This window comes from Xylaria bambusicola, assembly GCF_022495145.1.
Source record: "Xylaria bambusicola strain CBS 139988 unplaced genomic scaffold F5B22scaffold_8, whole genome shotgun sequence".
Taxonomy (NCBI): Eukaryota; Fungi; Ascomycota; class Sordariomycetes; order Xylariales; family Xylariaceae; genus Xylaria; species Xylaria bambusicola.
Genome location: NW_025953561.1, coordinates 835986 through 854021, shown reverse-complemented (window position 1 = coordinate 854021; position 18036 = coordinate 835986). Strand labels below are relative to the sequence as shown.

The window sequence follows — 18036 nt, the reverse complement described above, 5'->3', positions numbered from 1 at the left end:
CTTATTCCTCTGCGCAAACATCGCCGGTCTATTTCACACTACTAATATCATTAATTACCTAAGTGCCTGCCGTAGGTAGATAGATACCTAACTCCCAGGTACCGACGAAGTCCAATCCAGCCTCGTCCGATCCTTCAACGCCCGCAACGCGACACCTTCTTCCGCGACGACAGCCGCGTGCGCGAGGTCTAGCTCCCGCGCTACTAGGCGCGCTATATGCGCCGAGTCGATCTTTTCCTGTCTGTATTCTGTGTACTGTTTATTGTAGATAGGTGGTATTTGTATCCTTTCTATTGTTATCGGCTTCCGCTTGACTTCTCCTGCTCTCCTTTCTGTCGTCCTCCGGTGTAGTTGTGGAGTAGCAGGAAGAGGAAGGCAGGGATATAGAAGTGCCGCTACATCTGCTGCGTCTGCGGTGTATGGGTTTAGAGAGGCCAGAGACGAGTACGAATGTGCGCTTGAGAGGGAGCTGGGGGATGTGATGCTTTTCGTGCGGTGGATGTCTGCATTTTTCTTGTTATTGTTGTTACTATTATTATTGTTGATGTCGTTGTCTTCGACATCGCCGTAGTTGGAACACTCGTCGTCGTCATCGTCATCAGCGATGATGCGTGGGGTTATCATGTAAGAGGATGAGGAGGGTAAGTGAGGACTTGGGAGAGGACTCGAACATGAAGAAGAGGAGGATAAGGAGGATAAAGATGCCGAGGTTCCGAGTACCCGCCTCACGACGGTGCTGAGCTTCTTCTGGAGATCGCTTTTCACTCCTCGGTGTCTGGGCCACTGGGTATGAGTGTGAGCGTGAGGGGCGCGCAGGCACGATGTCGGGTTTGTATCTAGGGTGTAAAACGGGGGTGTTTTCAGGCTGAGCTTCGGCGCCATTGCTGCTTCACTTTTCTCTCTCTCTCTCTCCTCTTATTGGAGAAAGTGTAGCTTAATGGATATTGGTATGAGCTAGGTGAAAGGTAGAATAGAATGAAGATGTTATGAGTTGCGGCGTCGATGAGTAAGTTGGTAAGCTTACGACTCCCAGAGTCTTGGTGCGCGAATCTTCGATATACAGAGTTTCACCTAAACGGAATCAAATAAAACAGAGTAAAAACGAACAAAATAAAAAGATGAAGAAGCACTACTCGAGAAAACATACGAATGTTCAAATGCTGAGTAAGGGGGGAAGGGAAGTAAAACGAGGTAATGCAACGCAACATAACCCCAGAAAGACGTATAGGCAGTGGCAAAGTCACTTTGCAACCTAATCAAGAAACCTTAGATTTTGATTAAACTTCCAGAAGTAGAGTTTGCCTCTGCACCTTGTCAATCTGCACAACTGAAAGGTAACTTACCTTATTTACGCAAGAGGACGATGCAGAATTTGTACCCATGGTGCGCGAAAGAAGGGAGTCTTAATATGAGATGAAGCCATCATTTATGTGAGAGCGATTGTGTATTAAAATTAGCACACGATTCTCTCATTCGAATGAGTGTGTTACTAAGGGCATTGTTGTCCTTTCAAGGCTAGAGAAAGGATAGGGAAATATGTCATAACAGGCTTTGTCAAGGGAGGCTTTGATACAAAGGGAAGGGGGGAATATTTTCCGGCTGGTAGATGACGTAGGTTGTTTGGCTTGGAGATTAGGAGCTCTTTTACGTGAAAGGAAGGGCATAGGATGCTGAGATGATGTAGTGGTAATATTGACGAGTCTGTTCATTCAAGTCGTAGAGCTGAGAGAACACAGAGATAAGCTAATGGTATGAAACAGCTTATTACGAACACACTCTTCTAACAATCAAGCTCCTATTCCTAAGGCTTACGCTCATCACTCATCAAGACTCGTCCTATACCCTTATACTACTTTATGAAGGATTGGAAGGGCACCTTCAACCGTTCCAGGATGATATCGAGTCTTACTTCATCAGTAGCGAAAGAGATGCGCATTCCACCCTTGAAATATGACGGCATGTGAATAATAACTGATGGGGAAAAATAGGATGACTGCCTCTGATAGAACACTACAGCTGTCTACTCATCTTGCACCATCTAGTTGTATGGCGCCAACCTGGTTAGCACGAAGGTAATCGCTTCGTAAGGGGGATAGTAAATAGAGGTCTGTAGAAAACGATCCAAAGGCGCGGATTATGCGACCCCGAGTTACTCTGAATTCAGTTGCAGGTTACTTGGATGACAAAACTTTCTGCTGAGAAAGGTTTACAGCATGAGGACTCCTTCCACGAATGATAGGGACAAGGTGTTAGAATCCAAGCCAGTCAACCGAGCAAGCCGGCGACTCCTATCGACGACACGATGCGGTTCCTTTCTACTAATTGGAGTGGGAGCAGAATAAGTGTTAAAGAGATGGGAAACTACTCGATAGGTGAACGGCGCGTCAACTACGTGGTGGGAAAGAGTCAATGACTTCCATCCAAATCACATAATTCTCAGTGAATGAGAGATTAATCAAAGCTACTATCATCAAGCGCACCAGAGACATCGGCCTTGGTTCCGTTTGACCCTCTGTTTTCAACCTTTTAGGCTTGGATTATAGGGAGTGGAACCTCGGCCATGGTGTCATGGAATGTCTGGATCCCATTCGTCTTGCCATGCTGGGTGACCAGATCTAGACCCTCAATGTCGGACCATCAGCGGCTCAATGCTTTCGACCAGGGTTTTGCGGTAGACGTCGAGGTGTCAATCATTATACGTTTCCGAGTACCTTTGGTTGACTTGTTGTAGTAACGAATAGACAGCATGAGACTCTAGGGTGGAACCGAGGGCGTGAAACGTGCAGTCCGTCGTGTGTCCGTCGATAGGTTCCGGGGCGCTGTGCCTATGAGCGACTGTGTGTGATAGCAAACGTGGAATTTATGTGGCTTGAAGGTGCGGTCTATAGCTGCTAGATGGATGCGATCGAGAGGGCAGGGGAGTGTCGACTCAGGCAGATACTATGTTCCATGTTCCATGTTCTATGGATGATGGTGAGTGTGGCCCTTGCTGGAGAGGTGCTGGTCAGACTGCCTCTGCTCCAACGTTGCCCTGAAGTCGTAGTAGTGAGGGGCATGGGACTCGTAGTATGGCGCAATCATCTCGAAGGAGATCTTTCGGCATGGCAACCATTGGCGACCTGTGGGCATTGTGCTAGTCATAAGGTAGATAGATGGAGCCATGCAATGAGATGGACTGATGATGATGCAAGCTGAATGAGGTTGATTTGCAGTGACGAAGCGATTGAGACAGCATAGTGCGCTACACTGGCTACCTAGGGACCTGTACTTTCAGGGATCTATAGGTGCCAAGGCCCTTTCTACAGCCCTACCCGTTTAGGTAGTCCATCCACTAAGACGCGTTCGCAGTCATCGTGTTTCTTGTTTGCGGGTTGAGATGTAAGTAAGCTGCAGTATGACTCTTGACACAGCAGGCTGAAAAGTAATTTGGGGGAAGTAACCTTGCCTATCGGAATGTACAGAATTCTATACCTATACTCCATACTTGTGCTTCATATGGCCCCGATATCGACAGTCATAAAGCTGCCGTCTTGGTCCCGAACACCATCCTATGCTTATCATCCAGAAACCAGCATCCGTGTTATTCCCAGCATTTCATGCCCTTCGGCGCATCTGCTGTGCCTCTGAGGAGCCTCAACCTTACCCCAGATAGTCTAGATCAAGGGGTGAAATCAGCCGGCATCATGCGTGCTTACCTTCGTTGCATCACAAGCAGTCACTTGACCACCCGGTGCTGTGACGTTCCCGCCATCTATGCGTGATTACACTGCAGTTCCTTGGCCTGCTTATTACCGTGAACTTCGTGGCTGATGCGCTAAGGTATGGAACTTGCTGAAAATGCCCCGGCAGTTCCGGTGAATCGTACCGTTCCATGAGCCTCATCAACACTACCATACTTCATGGTACCCGAGGCAGCATAATCTAAGTACCGCAGATAAGCCCTGATCTATACCCTCATTTAGCAGTAATATTTTAATAGTCTTAAAGACTAATACTGAAGTTGTTATTCAGCTTTGTTGTCCTGTTGTGTGAATTAAGGGGGAATCCAAGAACCCTCGAGAAGTTCTAAGGCGGCTTGCACTTTATGTTTAGGGAGATACCTGGGAATTGAAATGTGATATGTAAATACCCGAGGCATAATCAGAACCAGCGATGTTAGAATAAGCGGCTTTAGGTCCTAGTGTTCATAACCCCCTCATGCAAGTTGCAGATCCAGGGGGGTTTTCATCGGTGGCTGTTTAGTATTATCTCTAGTTAAGTTGTACATACTAAACCAAGGTAAGCATGCAGTTTGTCTCTGGAGTCGTAAGCATAATGCACTCATTGTGGGACACATCTGATATGCCGTGGAAAACGAGAGATGTCCTCGAAAGGCAAGTCGTCAACGATACAAGTCTGGGCAAGTATAACAAGACTCTTGCCAAGTGTACACTTTACATCAGTTTGGTAATGATCGCTGTTTCAATTGGCTTTGTTTCGGAAGGAGACACAGAATTACCCTAGCGCCCCATATTCGCGATTGATCGATTAATGTCAAGGAGGCGTCCTACCTCAAGCCAAACCCCCCTGCGCACCCATGAGTTCGAACTCGAATAATCAGGGGTGGGTATGGCTCTCTATCAGGTATGCGTTCTTGAATCTTATCATGATATGACCAGGCTAATGATCAGCATCTCAGTACTTGGTTATGCTTGAGCATGAGCCTCGTGTTATTGAACAAATGGATTTTGTATAGCCTCGAATTCTGTGAGTACCACCTCGCCAACTTTTATGAAACGCTCAGCTCATTATTCTCAGACTACCGTGAGATCTTATCTTTAATAGTCTATCGCAACTAGGATTGCTTACTCATCACAGCGGCCTTTCTTGCAACAAGTCATTTGATGTTCAACACAATATGCTCTCAGCTCATCGTGCTCACTGGAGGCCATGTTACCAAGAACACCAAGACGTACATTGGCATCATGAAACATCTTAAATTGTTTGCTCCCGTTGCCGCCCTCATGACATTCAGCATTATATGCGGAAACATGGCATATATTCAACTTAGTGTAGCGTTTATTCAGATGCTCAAAGCGTTCTCCCCTGTGGCAGTGTACATCATTTCTTGTATATCTGGTGCTGCTGCCCTGAACGCTGCCAAGTGCCTTGATATTGCGTTGATATCAGGCGGTGTTGTGATAGCAACGTATGGCTGGAGTGAGCCATCTGCCGTGGGAACTCTACTACAGATTGTCGCCGTGATTGCGGATGCAGTACGTCTTGTCTTGATGCAACGGATTTTGAGCACATATGACATGAACCTCGAGGCGTTTGAGATGCTCTACTACTTGGCGCCGTTATCTACATTGACAGGGTTGCTTGCATCTTTGGGTCTCCCTTTCCCAAGCATATCTGAAATACAGGGAGCGTGGATATACGTAATGGGAAGTTGCGTTCTATCTTTCTGTCTAAACATGATCGGGTTCTCTGTGGTGAGTACTTTTCCTCTATTTCACTGCACGTTATCGATCGTGCCGATTTAAACAAACTTCAGCCCACGTTCTTGTTAATCTGCATCTGCTAATAAGAGGTAGATTAAAAAGACATCATCTCTTACTCTTAGCGTGTGCGGCATCCTGAAGGATATTGGCCTCATTGTTTTATCCTTAGTATTGTGGAAAGATGAAATCACTGTGGTATCATGTGTTGGTTACGGCACTACACTTCTTGGCATCATGCATTATCGTCATTCTGGGCGTAGTGAGGAACGCTCTCCGCGACTTGGCAGATAATTGATTCTGTATCTAGAAAATATGCTGTTGAGATTCTGATGCAACATATATTCTCCCTGATCCCAGGCAATCTGCAATGAATCCATTTGAATCGTGACTGATGCTTGATCCGTAAATCGGGCGCGTTATAGTGGGAGGGGACTATTACCATAGTTTGATGTCAACTCCCCCGTTCGAGTGTGGACAAGCACATCTTCAAACACTCAGCTACAGATGAAGCACTACCAGAGCGCTACTTCAAGGACCTGCTACACGGAGCATAGGCTTACTAGGTTTCTGGTAGGCCAACATGCTCGTCGTTCAGTCCTGATATCTTGGCCAAGACATTGATACAGAGGTCCTGCAACTCTTTGAAAGCTACTGATTCTTTCATGGCACCCTTACCAGCTAATAGATATATGTCATATGCTAGTCGACGTTGTTAGAGGTGACATGGGCTTGCGTGACTGGATTTACTGTAGGTCAATAGCTCACGAAGCGTTCGAGCTTATGGTAAATTTCACACTATCGTGTTGATATTATTTTCACACATCGTGGTGTAAGAACCTCAGTATTAAGAGGTAAAAAGAAATTTTAAGCGGAACCTTCAAGTAGTAATTAATAAGTGAAAATGTCCTAGGTAGCATACTGGGCACAAGCAAGAAAGCCAAATAAGATAGAACTCTTTGTTATTAACGAGTGTAGTCAGAATTCTATCCTAAATCATTTTTTTTGTTTTTCTTGTATGTGAACCTTAAAAACTGTTTTTTTTCTTTCGTTTTTTTGTATCTTTGATTTAACCACGCATCCAGCAAATCAATTAAAATGAAATCCAATCTGCCAAGAGCCCTCATAGAGACCCATCAGCCGGGGCACCGCTTGCACTTCTTGCCGTTCCATAGTAACTAGTAGGGAAAAAGGTAGGTCTAAGGCGCATAGCTCAAGTAGAAGTGTCCCAGGATACCGTCGTAGTTGATGAATGAAATAACTCGGATTTAGATGAAGCACCATCCACGTAACCGATCTGGGAAATTTGAGGGTATTGTCTGAGCGCCTTCTTCTTCGTCTCGTGAAATACGAGGTATCTCGACCACCACCTAAGCAGTAGCCTCTGCGCGAGGAATGGCGTCTTTCTCTGCCCGTGCTACCACAGCACCATCCACACGGGGAATAGCCTCTTTCTCTGCACGCGCCACAACAACTCCCTCTCCGCGAGGAATAGCGTCACGCTCTGCGCGAGCCACGATAGCACGAGGGATAGCCTCTTTTTCAGCACGAGCTACAACAGCTCCGTCAACGCGTGGGATGGCTTCTTTTTCGGCACGAGCTACAACAGCGCCTTCTTCGCGAGGAATAGCATCACGCTCTGCGCGGGCGACAACAGTTCCCTCAAGGCGTGGGATGGCTTCCTTTTCCGCGCGGGCCACAACAGCACCATCCTCGCGAGGGATAGCATCTCTTTCAGCACGAGCTACAATGGCACGAGGGATAGCGTCTTTCTCTGCGCGGGCTACAACAGCACCGTCTTCGCGAGGGATGGCTTCTTTTTCGGCACGTGCCACAACTGTACCCTCTTCGCGAGGAATAGCATCACGCTCTGCGCGAGCGACAATAGTTCCCTCTACGCGGGGGATGGCTTGTTTTTCTGCGCGAGGTATCACAGCTGCTTCTGCTCGAGGAATGGCTTGTTTCTCTGCACGAGCTATCACAGCCGCTTCTGCTCGAGGAATGGCTTGTTTCTCTGCACGAGCTATCACAGCCGCTTCCGCTCGAGGAATGGCCTGTTTCTCTGCACGAGCTACAACATTGCCCTCGACGCGAGGAATAGCGTCACGCTCTGCGCGAGATATCACAGCTGCCTCTGCGCGAGGAATGACATTCGCTTCTGCTCGAGGGACAGCAGCTATCTCTCTCGAAGGAATGGTCTGGACGGGGGCAGCCAGAGCACCGGCAAAAAGGAAGGCGACCGTGAACTTCATGATGATAGCTTGTTGAAGGGACTAGATATACTAGGATGAACTTGTGTGTAATATCTGTGAAAGGGAAGATTGAAGTGTGTTGAACTGAAGGATGATGATCGACAAGCTGCCAAGACGACAGATGACTTCTTAATTAATATGCTTAACATAGAGTGCTGCAACAATGCCTTGATCAGATGATAATTGGACATACAGTATTTGGAATATCAACACAGATTGTTAAGCTGTGATGTTATTTCGTGATGCATAACGCAGTCACCTTGCATAAGAAACTACCTAGATAATCAACTGCCCTGCAGTATATGGTAAACTGCAGCATCTTTTTGATGATGCGGTAATACTGCATATTATGTTAGTCTAGATCTCCTAAGCAAGCATGTCGACAAGTATGTTACATGTACTGTTATGCTTTCCATGCTACCCGACGGCGAAGCCTCAGAAGAATATCGTTGGATCACATGCGCATCGCACACTAGTCAGAAATTGGGGGTTGCTGGGTGAGTTGGGGTAATCAGTCTAATCTCGCCAACGTCCAGATGTTTAGGTCGCCTCGATTGCTCGACTGATCTTTGGAATTTGGACGTACTTCGGTCGATACTCCAATACCCATGGTGGCTTTGAGCGATCTGGCTTTGAAAGAACACTATACACAGGAGATTAAAGTACTCATAGTTTTGACGATGTCTCTCATTTGGCGCAGAATTTCAAAGCTAGCTGTAGTGGCACCGCTCTTCTTCATCGCGTTTTCTATTCATTCGTTCAAACACTTGCCGTTCCCCTACCTCGGAAATGCATATAAACGAAATATATATAACGCCACGCTAGGAGTAGGCTCCCTGACAGTTATCTTTAAAAAGCACTATTCACTGACTAATGAATAGTTCGAGGGAATCGCCGTTGTATCAACAGGCTGGAGTTGGCGAAGCGAGGGACTCCTAGACGCTGCTAACCTCACAGGCGTATGTGGCAATTGCTCTCTTAGACGAGATTACGACCATCTCTTCTTGCGATGCTCAAAATAGTTAGTCTAAAAATAATGGCTAACTGTGTGAAGTTGAAAGTCGATATACCAAACCAACCGAAATGGTCCACACATGAGGTCAATGCTTTTCGTGGCCTGGACGATACGACCGGCGAAAAACTTGGCCCAGGTGAGACCCAATGTTGGCTCGGCCATATCAACGTATGGTCGCACGCAGTAGAGCATAACTGGGCAACCTTTTTGGTGCTTGAAGACGATGTTGATTGGGATGTCTCCATTAAGCAGCAACTAGCTCTAGTAGCCCCCGCAATACGTAAGATTACCAAATCTACAAGCTATTCGACAGCGCAACCTTACGGTAATGCTTGGGATCTTCTCTGGGTTGGACACTGTGGGGACTTCATTCCGCCGAATGCCATATCTTTACGAGATGAGTCTCTACCAATCGACTTGAATGTGAAGTATCGCGAAAATGACGGTCGCTTCACTGTCTTGACAACTGAGCCCCAACAACGCTTAGTTCATATGACAGCAACACCGATGTGCACTTACGCATATGCGCTGACGGGAGACGCTGCTAGGAAACTCCATCTTTACTCTAAAAATTGGGCGTTTAAGGGCGTCATCACTAAGGATCTAGCGCACTGGTGCCAGGCTGGATTTCTAAAGTGCGTGACTATCAATCCGGAGCTTTTCCATCATCATAAGAAGGCAGGGACGTTGACCAGTGAAATTGCTATCGTGGAGGGTTGGCCATCTAACGTATGGAATGTTGACTTCACAGCAAATATTAAACATAGTGCACGATGTAATAGCAGGTCACCGACATTAGTATCTTGTATAGACGAGTTCGGAGATTCGGAAGAGAGCCAATTCGCGAAATTGTCAACTTAGATGTCGAGCTAATTCCAAGATAACTTGCCTATTCAGAATGCTATCTACCGAAACCATTCGTTGTGTTTAATGACTGTGCGGTTAATAGGAATCGTAGAACTATTCTTTTCATTTTGACCACGATAGACAACCTTGTGAATGTTACCATTGAGAAGTTAGCAGGCAATTAAACTCTTGGCAGGTCATAGCGCAATAATGAAACTAAGAGCATCAAAAAATGTCAATCAGGAACAATTGAGATATATATACTCTATTAGATTCGTATCAAATAACTAAGTATCGCAACACGTGTAATAGAACTGACGAGGGCTACTAACCCATCTCTTATCCCACAACACTACCTCTCTAGGATGCTTTCCTGAATTGTATCTATATAGTCTAAAGCATCTGACCTGCGGTCCCCTGTTTCAACCCATGATCCATTTTCATGAAAAACCATTATCCGGCGTGCGGATGCTGAGTACTTCGGCCAGTTGGGGTCATCTTGACTTAGCCCTACGTTTGGGTCTAAGGATGTAATGAAACCAGCCCACATTATGCCCATTATACGAGACATGTGCCGGAGACCTTCGCCTTTTCCCGCGAAGGGGTTTACATCCCAACCTACTCCATCAAAACTTTGGAAAATAGGTCCGATTTCGGCCCCATGACGGACTCCTAGCCGCTCGTCATATATGGACGATACGGTGGCCGCGAATCTGAAAGCATAGCAACCTGTGATATTGGCATAACACTCACAAGTAAGTCTAGCTCCGGCGTTGTTGGATAGGTCTCCCATCAGCTGCTCGATGCGATCAAATTCCGCTCTACTGGAGATCGAAATGCTATCAATTGGTGGCTGAAACTTGTCGTCACTACCGCGGGCGATCGGTGGATAAAGACTCATTAGTTGATCTACCACGGATTTGGGGTATAAAAGCCAGTCTAGCTCCTTAGTCAGTCATACTGTCATCTGTAGAAGCAGGAAGTTACCTTCTTGATCTGACCTATAAGGTATTCCCGGAGATCGGACCAGTTGCGCACATCTGTGGGTATTTGATTAATTCCTTCATTGGACACAATGCCGCTAATCACCGGCACTTTCACTATTCGAGAGTTTCTAAGACTCAAGCTTCCATAGTTAGGGAGAAATCCACCGTCAATAGACGGTCCGCCAAAAACACTGGCCATAGCCCCTAATCCATACTTTGACGTGGCGAAGGCTTTGTTTATCTCCACATAAGGGATGCCTCTGAGACAGTCGAGCGAGTCCTCGGCTTCCGCACAGCTGGTTCCAGCTACTAGAGCGTCGTACATCTCTTGTGCCGTAAAACGACGAGAGGATGTTTCTTCTGCAGCAGACCCGCTCTGCATAATTGCGGCCCGGAATAAGTTATCATCTCGACCGCCGTAAGCAGTTAGGTGGTAAGCGACATCTCTAGCGCCAGAGCTGCCGCCCCAGATGGTTACCTTTCTCGGATCTCCTCCGAAAGATGAGATATTCTCCTGGACCCATCTCAAAGCCATTCGTTGATCGTGAAATCCGATATTTGTCTCCCCAGAACCCCTGACTTGGCGGCTAATGATCCAGCCGCCCACAGATGCCCGGTAAGTAAACGAAACACCAATAAAGGGCAAGCCAGCGTCTGATGCAGTCTTCACTATGAAAGACAGATTGTATCTCTGATTATCAGAACCCCCAACTTTAACTCCAGCGCCATAGATGTATACAGCAACCGGTAAAGGTGATGTTTGGACATTGAGCGGGCGAATGACGTTGATTGTGAGACAGTCTTCTGCGTGTGTGAATGTACCTAAGTCATTCTAAGAAAAGTCAGCAAAATGCCTGTCAATATATCGATGTTAACTGTCATACGCCGTATCCAGGGCACTGAGGGCCGTAAGCTTCTGCATCACGTACGCCATTCCATGTCTCTATCAAAGAATGTGGGTGTCGAAATCGAAGAGGCCCTAAGGGTGGAATTGCATACGGCATACCGAGAAATACGTCTTGGTTGAGGGAATCTAAGTGGATGCCTGCATAAGTACCATTCATCGTGTGTACTATGGGCCTGCCATCTCCAGTAACCTCACGAGGCGGCTCATTGAGGGGGAGAAGAACGACATTGCGCGTCCAAGCAGTGATGATCAGCAATATCCAAACGATACCGATAATCAAAGCACTTTTCGCCGGAGAAGGAAAAACATACGACCCTCCACTAGTACTAGAGGACGCCTCAGAGGTTGATTCGCGGTGAATGGGTAGATACCTCATTCGCTCATTGGCTCGCCGAATCATGATCTTGTAGAAACGGGTATTTTAGTCGATTATACCGTGGCTTTGGCCCTCAATAGGTGTGTAATGAGAAGGTTTACGGCATAGAAAAATTCATAGAATGAGGACGGAATGCACAAAGAGTAGTAGAAGCCGAGTGATGCAACTCTTGGGATCTAATTCCGATACGTAGCCCTGTGATACCTATTCACATGCAAATTCCTCTTTCATGTAAGCTGTCTGTAAATTACATATCGTTTGACTTTTCTGAACGTTCCTGTACTCTTTGGGGGGGAGAATCCTTCTAGCTCTGACATGATTGGGAGAGCCGAGGATCGATATCTTTCAACACATAAGCATGCATTCCCTGGGTTTCCTCCGCGGTTTTGATCTTTATCATAGTGAGCATGCATTTGCGGGGTGGCACGCTAGACTCGATCAGGGGTAATTGTGCAGCAAGCTTACGGGAAACACCACCCATGCTATTTCCCCCTTTGAACATGGCGCAAAAACGCGCGAAAGCATTTCGCGCGTTCGTATTCGATTGCTCTTGTAGAACATGTTATGGCTCGAACGGAGACCTTTCAGTAAAAGAGGAAAGGGGAATAGAGAGATAGGTAGGAGAGAATTATCTCCATCGTCGAGCCTGATGCTATCGACTCTATTTGTGGCAGAGGAATCAAAGTGTCTAGTTGTTTTTTTATAGTATTCTAGCGATCGATCTCAAATACAATTCACTCTTGAGCTGGCTGTTTAAGTAAGTGGGAAGTTAAGTAAGCACTCATATATGTGCAGTGGGGGACGAACTTCTTCCCAAACCTCTGTAATGGGTAGTTCACTATAGTATATAATATACACAGAACCAACAACGTGGTGTTCAATAGTAGAGATAACTACCGGCTGGAGTAACATACATTCTCAATTCAGCGCAGGTGTATCTTGGGCACTCGACAGGTTTGTATCAAACACAGAAAGCAGAAGACTTGTGGTATTGTGGTGCATGAGTCGACTCTAGGCCAAGCCTATAAGCTATCAGACGATTAAAAGAAGAAGAGAAATTCAGATATAAAAAGTCCTAGCTGTATTCAAGCCCAAAGCTTTGGCGTACCACAACACAAACGGGAAGGTGAAAAAAGAAAACCAAACCAGCACAATGTCAACTAGTATCGGGACGAACTGAGATCGGCTTGAGCTGAAATCTCGCAGCAGTTCGGCTATACTACCATTTGAGCCATGTAAAGGTTCGGGGTACTATTTATTACCACGAAGAGATGGCTTCAGCACGGGTTCTTTCCCCGTTCAAGGGTCGCTTTAAAATAGTGATTTTATTCGCGCGTACTTGAGTGCAAGGGGTTTTGCATCTTGCGCAATCCGTCGGGAGCTGTGAAAGGGAATACCTCAAATGCTTTGCTGCAATCTCGGGGAGGAGTTCGCGAGTCGGCTCCCCGAATAATTCGCAGCCGCCGAAAAATTTCTTGATATTAGGAAATAGTAAAGGTGGGGAAAAGTGCATATGTAAGTAGCTGCGGTCTAGCTCGGCTTGTGTGGCATTTAAAGGTGCTTGATGAATACCCGAAACTAAATGTTACATTAGTTGTAAGCTTTGACTGCTCTTTGCTTTAGGAGCCTGAACATGGGCACATACTGTAGGGAAAGGGGATTCCAAAAAGGTTATCATAGGCTTTCGTCACCTGAAGTATAGCATCGGCTAGACAAAACCGGCCAAGTTCACTTAGGTCAACAAGCCTGCTGACGTGCGTTTTCGGTAATAAGAGAACTTCATAGGGCCAGATTGACCACCAGGGGCAGACGACCAGGAACATCGCATTCTGATAAACAATGCGTTCTTCCTTGGCAATCTCTAGTTGAGCGTAGTCCTGTAGCAAGTGGCTGCCTCCATGGTGTTTATAATAGTTGCTCATATGTGTAAATTCTTGACTTGCTTCGTCAGGAATGCTCGAGGTTATCCAGATTTGGCCATGTGGATGAGGGATTGAAGCTCCCACCATGGGTCCATTATTATCAAATATTTGCATGTATCTGAGTGCCGTGTTTCTCGAACAGTTCTCACCACAACTGGAATCGCGACGTTTGGTATGCGCCAGAGCCAGGGGATCTTCAGTAGAGATATGCCGTGCGTAGACGGTCGCCCAAACATCGACAATCCCCTTCGCTTGCAAAGGAGTCAGATCAGAAAAGTTGTAATTGTGTCTTTCCGAGTACGTGAGTACATAACACCGACCAATCACGGGTTCAGCACGCAGCATGTCGAAGGAGCTGTCTTCTGAAGTATCTGTTCTAGTTAGTGTTGAATAATATCATGTTCCTTAATTAGTGTGGCATACTATGATGACAACCATCTCCTTCATAGTGACCCTCATCCATCCTCACTGTACTAAAATCATTTTCAAATAGGAATGTCCCCGAGAATGTAGGGTTGAGGTCGCCAGAGGCTCGAAAATTACCTGGGCAAAGGTAGCACTATAATGCTGTTAGTTCGTAGCACGATATTATCAGAATTTGAGTGTACCTTGGGATCATATGGTGGTTTCACAGGAGGTGAAATAGATTCCTTCTGTCCTCTAAATGAATGTCATTATCATGCCTTATCTGAACTATTCAGGTGCACTCACTGTCGCGGCCGCTTGAACTTATGCGGCGAAACTGACATCACCCAAGTGTCTTTAAGCGGGTTGTATCTTCTGTGCGCAATATCGTTTAATTGAATTGGAGCCATGTTTCAGATAGTTAGAACTGAGTTTCAAGAAGTAGGGGCAAGTTCTGTGAAGTGGTGGTGAGATCTTCAATGGCCATACAAAATATTGCAGACGAGTGTGCCCTTTCTAAGGATTTATGCAAATTATAACACTTGCGGGGGCGACAAGCGGAGAGGAGTGCAGTGTAGCATTGGTTCGAATATCTTTCAACACTGATAAGCCTTCTACTTAACAGTGCTCGTGACATGATGAGTCATGGCCGGGTGAAGGGTGCAATGGGTTTTGACACAATCTACGAGTATGGTTAAGGTATGGAATGATAGTCACTATGCAGGTTAAAGTAATCATGCATATGCGCGACCTTGAGTACTAATCTTACTGAGACTCCAATATGTCTAGTCACTCAACGATCGGCGTGACCTCCTATAACCTTACTCACATACGTCAGATGACTTAGAATAGTGGCGAAAAGTAGCCGGGCTTCACGGGAGACCGACATTCATTGTCGTATGTGTCCCCCATAAGAGGTAGGTTGTTTTGTTAATTACCAGTAAGCACAAGATTCTCGAGTTACGAGTAGACTCTCATGAAAAGCTATATCCAGCGTGTGTGAAGTCCACAAATATTTAACATTTACTTAACCGGTGAGTGTTGTCTCAACTTGTGCTTGAGAGCTGGTCAGATAATGGTAGAAGAAACAACAGTGTCAAATTAAATTCTAGATAATAAACCGAAAGTTTTCTATGGTCATGGAAAATTTGTTTGATTTATATACATGATCAGTAACGATACCGTATAGTTGAACGCTGCCGTTGTTTTGTTGAGCATTCTTGATAGTGTTAGATGGCGCTTCTTCTAAATTGACAGGCAACACGAGGCACGCAATTGAGACAACGAGAGTTACAGACTCTTAAACTTAATGAGTGTTTTGTTATTTAACTAGCTATTTTACGTCATGGGCGGGAGATAGACATGAGGGAGCTGATTCAACATGACCGGAAACCCCAATAGTGACTGTTGAGTAGGCATGATGATATGATAATGATTTTCTACTATCCCCGTTTCGCAATCGAGCTGATGCAGCTAGACCATGACATATGATCGAGGTAGGAACCAACAGTTACCAAATAATCAAATGTCGAACGAAGGTGACGGCAGCAGAGGTATGAAGGAACTGGCCTAGATAAGACAAAAGAAAAGACCAAAAAAGAGTACCCTTAGAGCCAAGCGACATATGCTCTCAATTTCCATGGGAGGTCATGATGTGCGCTGATGCACTAAAATTTCTTTGGCATCACGACATGTTTGACTCCACAAGTAGAACAGCCGCAATGTAGTTCCGTAAGAACAAGACGATGACAAAACGAATGACAGTTTTATCTGAGCTTGACAAGTGAGAATAGATCTCTTCCGAAGCCAGGAATAGGAACAAGCTGGTCACGACGAATGCCTCAATGCCTTCGGTCCTCGTGATTGCTTCGCCTAAATCCGTCATCAGCCTGCTTAGAGAGCCGAAGATTTTTGTCTGGCCTGTCAAATTATTCCATTCCTCGGTGCGATTGCTTACTGAAGATGGAACCCCAGTAAGATTGCCTGCTAGCTCTGCCACTGCATCGCACAAGATTCTTAAAGTTTGTGGCTCAATCATATCACTGGCTGAGAATGAGGCCGGACCAAGATCGGATAGCCACGGTCCTAGACGCTTCGTAATCGCGTCCTTCTTCCTCTCGCCTATGATTTTGCGGCCGGGCTTTCGAATCTCTTCGCGGCCATCTTCGTAGAGAATCATCTGAAGATTGCAATGCTTATCGTAGTCCATAACAGCAGCAAGCTTCTCTGTTAAGGTCTCAAGATTACTAAAGTCCATCTCAGACAGACGAAGACCGTTGTTGAGTTTGTGTACAATGGGGCTTGGCGCATGCTTGACGGTCTCGCGCCACACTGCCAATCTATCATCACTTAGGGCTAGAGAAGCAGTTTCTATAAGTTTGGACGGGTGGTCTGGCTGAAACAGCTCTTCGAGTTTATCCTCAACGCGTGGTGATTCGCCTAGGAGCACGTCCAAAAACTCGTCATCGGAGCCTTCATCTTGGTGACCAACGAGGAACTCTATCAGGGTCTTCTTTCGGCCAGTGACGGGCGGAAGCTCCGAAATATGGCCTGGATGCTTTTTGGACAAGTGGAAAGCTGTGATTATGCAACTTCTGGGATCTCCGTCCTCGGTACGATAACGTTGGTGAACAAGAGCCCCTGCTGGGAACAAGCATGACAATGGCTGATCAGGATGTCTCGCTTCGACGACACGAGACACGCCCTTCACGCGCTTTTGAAATTCAAAAAGCCCATCGATTGATTCATCTGTAACGAAAAGACTATCTCTTTCCGAGGACCAAGGCTCTCCTTGGCTATTGAAGTTTATGGCGCGGTTGCCCTTGTGTGTCCAAGGTAAGAACGTAAAATTCTGGCCTGAGGGTCCTTTGACTTGACCTCGTCGCCAATTGAGCAAGACCTTATATTCCTCCTTAAAAGGAGTGTTGTCCACATGGAGCATGTTGTCCTGGGCATTGATTGAGATTGGGTCGGTATTTTTCCCCCTGAATTCTACAATGCGGATAGCCCCGCCAACAAGGTATGAGACAACTGATACCAGGAGTGGATGACTGAAGGCTTCAATGTAGTCTCCTCCCAAGAAGAAGTCGTGTTGGAGGGCTAAATTGATATACGAGTGCATGAAAGCAGCATTACCTGCCTGTGCCTGAACTTTATCGTAGGCTTCGATGAGTTTCTCGAACTTGGCTGGGTCAATCAGACCACCAAAAAGGGCGGCACCGTCTGAGTCGACTCTAGAGACGATCTCCAGAAACCGGGCTTCGGTTTCATCATTCTTCCATCCTTCGCGTAGTTTGCGAAGAAGCCGTACCCGGAAGTCTATCTGTTCAGCAGTAGGAATACGTTGACGATGCTCAACGGTATTCAAATGAAGGCTAGGCACTTCGCCATGATACTGGGTCCTCTCACTAAGCAAGGAAGCCTGCTGCTTTGGAGGGATGTTGAGTACTGGGTGGACCACAGAGTTGGCCAAATCAACAGAATCAAGGGCAAGCTTCGATGGTTGAGTCTGAGTCAAAGTGGCCATGTTGAAGACACAAATATTTGTAACGAATATTTTAACAACTGGGTGTGAATGAGAGATAAGAGATTGATGGTCCCGAGATGGAGATCTTATGGCCGGATGATATCGACTGCTTCAAGTAGATATACTCATTCCTTGATTGACATCGGACAAGGTATAACGACTTTGAAGTTCATTTCATTGGCATACAGAGCGGTAATCATACGCAACTTCCGTATAATTACGTCATCGGGTGTTAGAAATCATTTCAGCATGCATAGGGAAAGCCGTCCACCTAGGAGAATGATCATAGTAATGCATGCTTACAGAAAATGCAACGTATGC

General features: G+C 46.1%; 7 protein-coding genes across 7 annotated transcripts; 2 read left to right on the top strand and 5 right to left on the bottom strand.

The window, feature by feature from the left end:
* Positions 1–87: 87 nt before the first annotated feature.
* Positions 88–882, bottom strand: F5B22DRAFT_643860 (uncharacterized protein; the record flags this gene model as incomplete). Its single annotated transcript, XM_047978337.1, has 1 exon — positions 88–882. One exon carries the CDS (start codon positions 880–882, stop codon positions 88–90), a length of 795 nt encoding a protein of 264 aa, XP_047833706.1.
* Positions 883–4576: 3694 nt separating this feature from the next.
* On the top strand, positions 4577–5774 carry F5B22DRAFT_643859 (triose-phosphate transporter family-domain-containing protein; the record flags this gene model as incomplete). The annotated part of the gene is made up of 4 exons (XM_047978336.1): positions 4577–4623; positions 4679–4803; positions 4858–5474; positions 5577–5774. 4 exons carry the CDS (start codon positions 4577–4579, stop codon positions 5772–5774), a joined length of 987 nt encoding a protein of 328 aa, XP_047833705.1.
* A 925-nt stretch (positions 5775–6699) lies between these two features.
* Positions 6700–7953, bottom strand: F5B22DRAFT_547378 (fibrinogen binding protein). The gene has a single exon (XM_047972916.1). The coding sequence runs from the start codon at positions 7730–7732 to the stop codon at positions 6851–6853; it is 882 nt and encodes a 293-aa protein (XP_047833704.1). The 5' UTR covers positions 7733–7953; the 3' UTR covers positions 6700–6850.
* Positions 7954–8412: 459 nt separating this feature from the next.
* Positions 8413–9608, top strand: F5B22DRAFT_643857 (uncharacterized protein; the record flags this gene model as incomplete). The annotated part of the gene is made up of 3 exons (XM_047978335.1): positions 8413–8559; positions 8614–8691; positions 8787–9608. 3 exons carry the CDS (start codon positions 8413–8415, stop codon positions 9606–9608), a joined length of 1047 nt encoding a protein of 348 aa, XP_047833703.1.
* Positions 9609–9869: 261 nt separating this feature from the next.
* F5B22DRAFT_662020 (putative carboxylesterase) lies at positions 9870–12230 on the bottom strand. The gene is made up of 3 exons (XM_047980410.1): positions 11464–12230; positions 10595–11411; positions 9870–10532 (listed from the first exon to the last, which is right to left on the bottom strand). The coding sequence occupies exons 1-3, from the start codon at positions 11884–11886 to the stop codon at positions 9946–9948; spliced, it is 1827 nt and encodes a 608-aa protein (XP_047833702.1). The 5' UTR covers positions 11887–12230; the 3' UTR covers positions 9870–9945.
* A 332-nt stretch (positions 12231–12562) lies between these two features.
* Positions 12563–14648, bottom strand: F5B22DRAFT_662016 (galactose-1-phosphate uridyl transferase; the record flags this gene model as incomplete). Its single annotated transcript, XM_047980409.1, has 6 exons — positions 14496–14648; positions 14393–14444; positions 14208–14343; positions 13508–14155; positions 13260–13440; positions 12563–12611 (listed from the first exon to the last, which is right to left on the bottom strand). Exons 1-6 carry the CDS (start codon positions 14597–14599, stop codon positions 12563–12565), a joined length of 1170 nt encoding a protein of 389 aa, XP_047833701.1. The 5' UTR covers positions 14600–14648.
* A 1225-nt stretch (positions 14649–15873) lies between these two features.
* On the bottom strand, positions 15874–17715 carry F5B22DRAFT_662014 (uncharacterized protein; the record flags this gene model as incomplete). Its single annotated transcript, XM_047980408.1, has 2 exons — positions 15874–17511; positions 17548–17715. The coding sequence occupies 2 exons, from the start codon at positions 17713–17715 to the stop codon at positions 15874–15876; spliced, it is 1806 nt and encodes a 601-aa protein (XP_047833700.1).
* Positions 17716–18036: the final 321 nt, after the last annotated feature.